Here is an 8,787-nt window from a genome sequence, read left to right on the forward strand (position 1 = left end):
ACTCTGCAATTTCACACATTCTGGAAAGCATTCTTCAAGAACAGAATAATTTCTCTAAAGCCAGATTTTTTATAATAAACACCAGGCTGAGGCATCTTTCAGGTGATTTTTCTGTCTAGTGGATGGAATGATGGACAAAGCTGAAGGCTGCAGTTATTCCTGGCTCTTGGGGGCTATGCTGCTTTTAGGAGACAACTGACATACGGTGGAGCAAAGGTTTGTGCCAAAGAGAAGGCTTGCTTCTGCCTTCATTTAGATTAAAATAAGAACTCTATATTTGAACATCTCTTCAGGAAAGAAACAGAAAGATTAACTACAGCGTGAGCTGCTTTGCAGAAATGAAGGCTCTCTACTAAGTTTGCTCTCTTAACATTTCTCCCACTGCAGTCAGAAGCCTTTCCCTTTGCTCAGAACACTGGGCTGAGCTCTGCTGTGCTGTGCTGTGCTGGGAGGTGCAGACATGGTGCTTTGGAGGCCCTGAGTCTCCTCAGGACAGGCAATACAGAAACACACAGCACCAGAGATGGAAATTCAAGTCTTGCACATGATTCTGAGAGAGGGATTGGATGCAAGAATGCTCATGAAATCTTGCTGAAGTTATGCCTGTAGTTCTCAGAGCAGAATGCAAGGTCCCTCTTGCAAAGCCAGTCTCTCATAAGACAAAATCTTTGTGGTTCCACAGCTCCTCAAGCAGATGAGAAGAAAAAATGTGTCAAGAAAAAAACCTGTATTGGACTTATCAAAGGAAATTATTTTATTCTTTAGATATCAAGCCTTAGGATAACTTCTTTTTTTTTTTCATTAGAAAACCAAAACTGTAACTCATACTTGCTTATGAGCCTGAGTATTTTCTATCCTGGTGCTTGTTTATCCAGTAGGGGAGAGGGGATTGAAGTGTGCCAGTTTTTTGCAAAATTCAGCATGAAGTAACCTACTCCATGTTTGATGACAGAATATCATGACTTTTAGTGAGTTTGAACAGTCTGGACAGCTGCACTGTCTTCCTCAGCACTGTGAGGATTCATTTAAAGTGACCACCAAGTTTTGATGCTAAATATTCTTAATGCAGAGCTGGGGACTCCTTCCTTTAGGCAGAAGGGAACTTGGGGGATGCAAACACTTACTTTTTTTCCCCCCTTTAAGAAGAGGTCAGTAACACCTACTTAAGAATCAATTTTCTGGTTCCCTTATGTTCTGTGTGATTTGCAGCAATGCCGTTTTCCTCCTTAATCTCCCAGTCTAAATGTTCAACGTGAAGCCAGGTCATGTTCAGTGGGGTTGGACTCCTGATCAAGTGTCTAAACCTCCTGCAACTGCAGATTGAATCCAGCCTCCCAAATTTAATCCTCAAAAATGCTGTCAAGTGACTTCCATGAATGGTTATTCTGCATGAAGGCAAGAAATAACACTTTAAACAATGTTCCCCTCTATTCTTATGGCATTAGTTTTTTATCAGTTGATTTGACTTGAGGCAGTCCTGGGTTTTTTCTGAGGGGCTTTGAAATTTGTCAAAGGATGTTGTGTGTCTATGCACAGACATTCCCGTAGTGGTGTGAACTACTGGGATAGCAATCTTTGGAGTTTGAGCCCCCATGAGAGAAGATGGGACAAGCGAGACCTCTGCTGTGAGATGACACTAAGGGTTAATAATATGCTTTACTCTTTCCAGGTACTTTATTGCCCAGATTGCCATCTGAACCCGGGATGACGTTACTCACCATCAACATAGAGAAAATTGGTCTGAAAGATGCTGGGCAGTGCATTGATCCTTACATCACAGTCAGTGTAAAGGGTAATGATTTCTGTTCTGCCTCCTCAGTGCTGCTTTGGAGAGAGTGCATTTTCTGAAAGCTCTATTGATTTTTCAGCCTGCTGGGAAAAACATTCATTGGCACTTCTATTGTGGATGTAGGGCTTCTGCTTTAATCAAGGGTGGGAAAATTCTATCTTTGATAGCTGCTGGGAGGTGAATATCTGCAGGATGCACTTCTCTCTGTGCACTCATGGTTGGCTTGTCCATGCTGAGAGCTGAGTGACTTTGCCCTCCTTCTCCATCACGACTTCTACAGCTGACTCTTAGGTACAGATCTGCTTGGACTGTGTGCACTCCCCACACATACTGGTCTCTGGGCTTTCTGGAGGTGAAGAACCACAGCCCACTGACTCCATTCTTTCCCTCTCATTAAATTAATTTTGTAGTAATACAAATATAGTCTTACCAGGGCTTGAGGTTTAGAGGGATGGGGATGAAGCTGGGAAACAAAACTTGGAAGTGAAATAAAATAAAAAATGTGTTAGCCTGGCTAGTGAAATGCTTCATACAAAGCCTGATGGGCTGAAAGCCTCTGGAAGAACCTATCTGTCAGTCCAGGACAGGCAACATTAGGATTTCTGTTTCAGGTGGAAACATAATTGGTATCTTTTGAGGCTAAGATTTTTGATATTCACACTCTTTCTAGTGTAGTCTGTCCCCCATTTTGCACTTCTTAGCAGGAAGGTCCTATAGTCAAAAGCTGCTTACCCTTGCCTTGTATTCTGCTTTACTTTAGCTTCTCTTTACAGTCTTTGGAGGCAGATGATTTTTTTTGTTGTTTATCATGTAAAAGTCTGTAGCTGAGCCTCTTGTTATTTTCAGTTGTGATAATGACCTTGTATGTATCCTCTTGAGATGTGCTATTGGATACTAAATGTAGGGATGAAACACTTGTTAGATGTGTGATCAGTGCTTCTTCCAGCAGACGTCCTCTGGCAGGAGGAAGTTTCACAGCATCAAATATCCCTTTAATACCTACCAGGGCTTGTAAAGCAAACATCCCTTGTTCCTTGCCACTGAAGTGTTTGTCTTACTGCTAAAACTGCTGCTGTAGCTCTCATTTCCCTTCTGGAGCTAAGGGAGACTCTGTATTGCTGGGCTTGCTTTCCCAACAAGTCTTCGTTAACATGATGCTCCCTGTTTCCAAACTCATTTACCTATAAATGGTGGCTGCCAAGTAATGAGGTAGAAAATAGGATCAAAAAGTGAGTGTGTGGGCAGGGTATGGCTGAGTCTGCTAATGGTGTCTTTTGGTACTTTTATTTTCCAAGATTTTTGGCCAGGCAAAGTAACTCTGAGGACTCATTTTGTCACTTTTAGGAGTCTGAAGACACTTAGTAGCTGGTTTCCTTGGTTTTAAACCAAGCTGCTCTTCTGCAGGTTTGGAGAGAGGTTTGTTCCTGATGCAGCATTGGCAATCCCAGCCCATGTCATGGATGACGGGAATCACTGGTGCTCCAGGGCCTCAGCCTGCGCTACAAGCACAACATGTGCACTCCATACCTGTAATCTTAGCAATTTGCTCTGCCAGAGGGAAAGGGATTTGAGAATGAGAGGAAAGACAGAGGACAAATGTACCCCTGCAAAGAGCAGAGGTTTAGTGAGAAACAATATTGGCTGTGCCAGAGCAGCAAAACCAGGGCCTGGTGTTGAGAGCTGGAGTCCAACCCACAGCCCTGCAATGCCTCTGTGGAAAATCCAAGAGGAATAATGCTTGTTGTGTCTAGGGACAAAGCAGGGCACACACAGGATGTGTGAGCTGTGCCCTGCAGACCCTGTGTGGAGGGCAGTCTTTGGTGTGTATCCCACTTGGGCTGGAGCTCTGCTGGAGTCCTGTGTGCACAGGGAATTGAATCTTTTGCTGACAGCAGAAAGAAATGCACTCTTAAAAATAAAAAGATAATTCCAATTTTTTATCTGATATATTGCTAGAACTTTAGCTGCTTTCATGTTGTACTCAAAAAGAAAATTAACTGCTTGTGATGGGGTATGATTGCCCCTTTTTTAAGTTTTGTGGAACCATCCAGGTGCGGATTAACTTTTTGTGGCAGGATTAGGAGAGACTTATAAATCTCGTAAAGCTGAGTCTCGAAGTCTGAGAAGCTTCTGCTATTCTCATGCTGTTTCTTTCCTGCAGATTTGAATGGGATAGATCTGACTCCTGTGCAAGATACTCCTGTGGCTTTGAGGAAAGAGGACACATACGTCCATTTTAATGTGGACATTGAGATTCAGAAACACATTGAAAGACTAACAAAAGGTATGTGGTACCAGGGACCAGAAACAGGGCCCAGGAGCTTTGGGAGCACAGACACTGGGCTGCTCCTGAGCTGCTGCTGCAGGGCTCAAGATCCAGACAAGGATAAAAATAGACCTTTGCATCCTGTCCCTTTCAAATTGGTCATTGGAATGGCTCGCAGGCAAGGGAGAAATGAAAAGAGATAAAAACGGAGCAGTCTGCTCTGCTACACAGCTGCTTTCTCACCTGTTTAGTCATTGGTACCTAGGTGTGAGCAATGGAGTGAAGAGTTTGAATTCTTGAGTGTGATGAGCATTGTAAGAACACTGTGTAGCTTTTGAGTAAATAACAGAAGTGTGGGAGATAATTCCCTTCAATTTAAGTAGAGCAACTTAATGGCAGATAAGTTTTCAGATAACTCTTAGCCATAATTGCTAACTTTTCTATTCATTTTCCCTATAGGTGCAGCTATTTTCTTTGAATTCAAACATTACAAGCCTAAGAAAAAGTTTACTAGCACCAAGTGCTTTGCTTTCATGGAGATGGATGAAATTAAACCTGGGGCAATTGTTATAGAACTGTAAGTGATTCACAGTTATGGACGACAATGACAGAGGAAATGAACCAGCCTTCGGTTACAATGTGTGGCTTGTTGTATTAAGGAAGGTTTCTTGTACTCAATAGATTGACTTCCATAAGGAGTATTTTATTTTCAATAAAGAGGGGAAGATAAAATGCTTTTAGGCAAGTAAGATGGTTAGAGACTCTTCTCAGAAACTAGACCAGTTTCCAAATAAAATGCTGGTGTTTGTAATTTAATTTTGTATAAATTTAATGAAGTCTGTAGGGGAGATTTTAATTTGGAGCTTAGCCTGACTGTCAGATCAGCTATATTTAAAAAAATAATTAACTCAGTCTTTTGGTACAGAACTTCTGCAAAGGAAATATGATTTGAGGCATGAGATACCAATTTGCAATTAACTTTGTGAACACTTCAAAGCAGTATTGAGTGGTTGTGGTGTGCATCCTCTCCTTGCTGAGTGGCTGAAGGTCTGAGGGAGGGGTTTGAGGATTGGGGTTTGTATTCTATATTCAAGAAGAAGGTGAATCTTGCAATTCTTGAAAGAGTGCTTAGTCTGTGCAAGCTGAAGTACTTCTGAAGTACTGAGTTACTGATACTGGGTCTCTTCTACAATCCAGAGTATTATGTTGGGAATCTCCTTACAAAAATATTACGTTCACTTAGATACTGAAATTTTTCTTCTGTAAAAACAATCATCCAGAGAAAATATCATTTCTTCCTGTAAACCTACTCATTACTGTTGCTTACAGCAAGCCTTGTCAGATGTATTTAAAAGGTGAGAGTAATAAGATCTGTACAGGATGAGCTTTCTAGTTTGCTTTTCATCTTCCTGCACAGCCATTAGCACTTGGATTAATGCACTTTCTTGTGGTTACAGGTACAAAAAACCCACTGACTTTAAAAGGAAGAAATTGCAACTGTTGACCAAGAAACCACTTTACCTTCACCTCCATCAAACATTGCACAAGGAATGACCCCAGTTGTGAGACCTCTGTGAACTGAACCACAAGTCCTGGTAGCTGTGTAGTAGCCTTAGGCTCTGAGGGGCAGGAAGATGACTCTGTTCATGCCAGTAGGTCACACGAGACCATCACCCACTGCACAGCACTACTTCAGGGGCAGGGACAAGCCCACCATGCAAGTGCAAGATTTTTTTCAGTAACTTCCAGCTACAGGTTTTTCCAAGAGCCCTGATATAGGTTGACTGCTTTTCCTAAGTTTGCTGTTCATCACTTTCTATCTTTAACTGTTCTTCTCCTTTTGTCTCAAGCTCCCCCTGAGGATGGAGAGTGCCCCTTTGCCAAACCTGCAGCAATAAAGATGTGGCAGGCCTACTAACTGTTTACACTGCTGTGCTATTGTAGTTCCTCTCATCTGCATTTCAGAGTCCTCTGGAGGGGTCAGGATGACAGAAGACTGGGAGAAGGATGAAGTGGGCTGGGAAGGAGCTTGAGGTACTGCAAGTGCTTTAAAGTGAGGGAGCGGAGGATGCAGGTCAGATGGGTGGCCACGAGTCGCTGTGGTCAGGTCAGGAGGAGGACAACTGCAGATGAGAACACTGAACTATGATTGAACAGTTTTGAATACATGTTACAATCTTTTCAGTCACTGTTACTCCCTAATAGAGCTATTCTTTTCTGTATTCTTTTCTGTATCTTGTCACAGAGTGGTTTGCAAAGGTGGGTGGGGGATAAAGAGGCCTTTTCCAGGGCTTTGTCCTGGTGGCAGTGGGCGTTTTGCTATTTCAGTGACAGCAGAAGTGTCAATTTTCCAAAGCTTTGTATAAAGTAGGTTTGGCTAACAGGCTGACCCACCTTTTACATGAAACTGCTGTTCTTATGGAAACTGATTGTATGCAGTTTTCTGCATATTTTGTGCAAGTCTGGAAACTTACTCAAAAAAATACCTTTTTATGTAAGTAGATAGGATTATCATTTATTTTCTGTATTTTTTATTTGGTGCATAATAAGCTGCAGGACATTGGCTTATTATGACACACTTGCATTCACCTTTTGACCTGAAAAAGTGAAAGAAGTAGAACCCAGTCAAATCCTTCATCTATTTCTGTGGATATTTAATACGATACTTTATGGTTTGATAAGCTTCTTGCATATCTAACTAGTGCCTGAATACTCTGCTATGCTAACTAAAGACCCAGCTCCCAAAATAGCGTCAATTATTTTAAACAGCCTGGATGTAGGTGTATCATCCATTCCTCTTTTCTGTCACCTCAACCCAAGGTGTTACATCATGTGTTAAGGGAAGGGATGTTACTTTTCCTCATGCTGTCTGTCTGTCTCTACTCAGCTGTTCAGCATTTTTGGCTTTACCATATTGATTAGGATAAAAAGCTGGTTTTGAATGTCCTAATCTTCTTGCCTTTCTTTGCTCTGGTATAACTAGGGATGACATTTAGGTGTTACAACAAAAGTCAGCAACACTTTCTCAAATTCCACTGCTGGTTAGAGGGGAAAAAGGGCAGTTGAATTGTCCTGTTTATGGATCTTTGCGATATCCCACTGGTTTTAAAGCTCATGGGTGACCATCAAGATATCCCTGTGAGTTATGGAAACGCCTCTGAATGCAGCATTCTGGACACCAGACTGAAGGAGGATACCTACACTGCTAAAAACCAAATACAAATCATCCTCTGAACTCTGCAAAAGGACAGAGCAAAGCTTTAGTAGTTCTCTGAGCTTGGCCCATTTACCTGTCCCTGGCTGGCTCAGGACTTGTTCTGACCAAGGAATTGCAGGATCTGAGTGTCCACGAAAGGTGGAAGGGCTGGTTCTGGAGTTTGGTCCGGCTCTGCCATCCAGGGTAAGCACTGCAGTTGGGGGTATGTGTGTCCAAGGTGAATGCTGGTGCATCCAGAGAGAGATTCCATCCAACTTTTGTTACTGTTAGCTGGGATGGGCAAGGGGGGAGACAGTGAGTATCACAAAGGCTTTTATGGAGAAGGAAAGATCCTGGACTTTGAGAACTTGACTTTTAATCATGGATGTTCATCAATATGTGTATCATCAGCCACCCTGCAAACTGAAATACTGTCCCTTGAAGTACAAACCCATCGTTTCTGCTGCTTACCTGGACCCTTCCCCAGCTTGTAGATGTCTGTATTAATGCCAGATATATGAAATGTCAACTTTGAAGTATTTTTGTTAAATACACAAGTAGAGCTTTGTATTTAACTGATTGTGAATTTATATCTGTTGAGTGTGAAACACAATTTTTAAAGTTGCTTCTATCCCTTGCCTTTTTTCTGTGAACTGTCTCAGTGCCAGGATTGCTGCTGCACATACCACAGGCTTTAGGATTGTTTTATGCTTCAGTGATGTTCCAGCTTGTCTTTCACCTGAAATCTAAAGCTTTGCTCTTGTACTGTAAGAATGTAACACCTAGATGGCGACTTTAATGGCTGCTTGTACTCTGGCAGTAAAGCTGTAATGGCCTCCCAGTAGGGTTTTCTTTATTATTCTGCATTGTTTTCCTTTCTTCCTCCCTCAGGCTGCCTTTTGGACAGTGCACTTGTGAGAAATCTTACTCACTGAGACAGGCAAAAGCCTGCTATTCCAAATGCTTGCACTAACACTTGAACTGCCAGTGTAGGGCGTATTTTGAAAGTTATTCAGTGATGGTAGCTGCAGTAGATGGGTACATGGTTTACATAGCCCCACTCTGCTTTACAGAAAGCTACTTTCTTTTCCTGATGGAAATAAAGAAGGCTCTCCAACTCCAGCCTTCCTTTTAAAGAAGATGAATTGCTCTTAACCCTGAGGAAGATGAAAACTCAGCTCTCAAACTTCACTTGATGCTGCGAAGTGCTCTTGAAAGCAGAAAGCAATTATGGAAGTTCTAAATTTCTCTAATGGAGAGGCACTGTGGAAACACAGGTCAACTCCACAACCTCATCAAGGTTTCCAACTCTGGAAGCTGTATCCCCCATGGTCCTCATTACACGAAGCAAGTCCATATAGTGTCAGAATAGATCAGCGTGAGGGTAACATGGTCATTACCCTGCAGCAGCATTAATTTGGCCTTGATTCAATTCTTGCTCTCAGAACTGCAGCGTTCTGTCACATTACTGAACCAATATCCTTTCTGAACAAAACATGGCACTGAAACAAAGCCTTCGGGGTTTAGCAAAAGGAA

The 8,787-nt window shown here is 42.2% G+C and overlaps 1 protein-coding gene across 2 annotated transcripts in view; it reads left to right on the forward strand.

The window, feature by feature from the left end:
• The window catches only part of AIDA (axin interactor, dorsalization associated), a 28,781-nt gene extending 20,674 nt beyond the window's left edge, over window positions 1-8,107 (forward strand). For both annotated transcript variants that reach the window (XM_053938546.1, XM_053938547.1), the window contains 4 exons: window positions 1,670-1,792; window positions 3,951-4,073; window positions 4,515-4,632; window positions 5,513-8,107. In XM_053938546.1, coding sequence (XP_053794521.1) covers window positions 1,670-1,792; window positions 3,951-4,073; window positions 4,515-4,632; window positions 5,513-5,609 — 461 coding nt within the window. In that variant the 3' untranslated portion in view covers window positions 5,610-8,107. The remainder of the gene's footprint in view (window positions 1-1,669; window positions 1,793-3,950; window positions 4,074-4,514; window positions 4,633-5,512) is intronic.
• Window positions 8,108-8,787: the final 680 nt, after the last annotated feature.

The sequence above is a fragment of the Vidua chalybeata genome, chromosome 3 (genome assembly GCF_026979565.1).
Source record: "Vidua chalybeata isolate OUT-0048 chromosome 3, bVidCha1 merged haplotype, whole genome shotgun sequence".
NCBI lineage: Eukaryota > Metazoa > Chordata > Aves > Passeriformes > Viduidae > Vidua > Vidua chalybeata.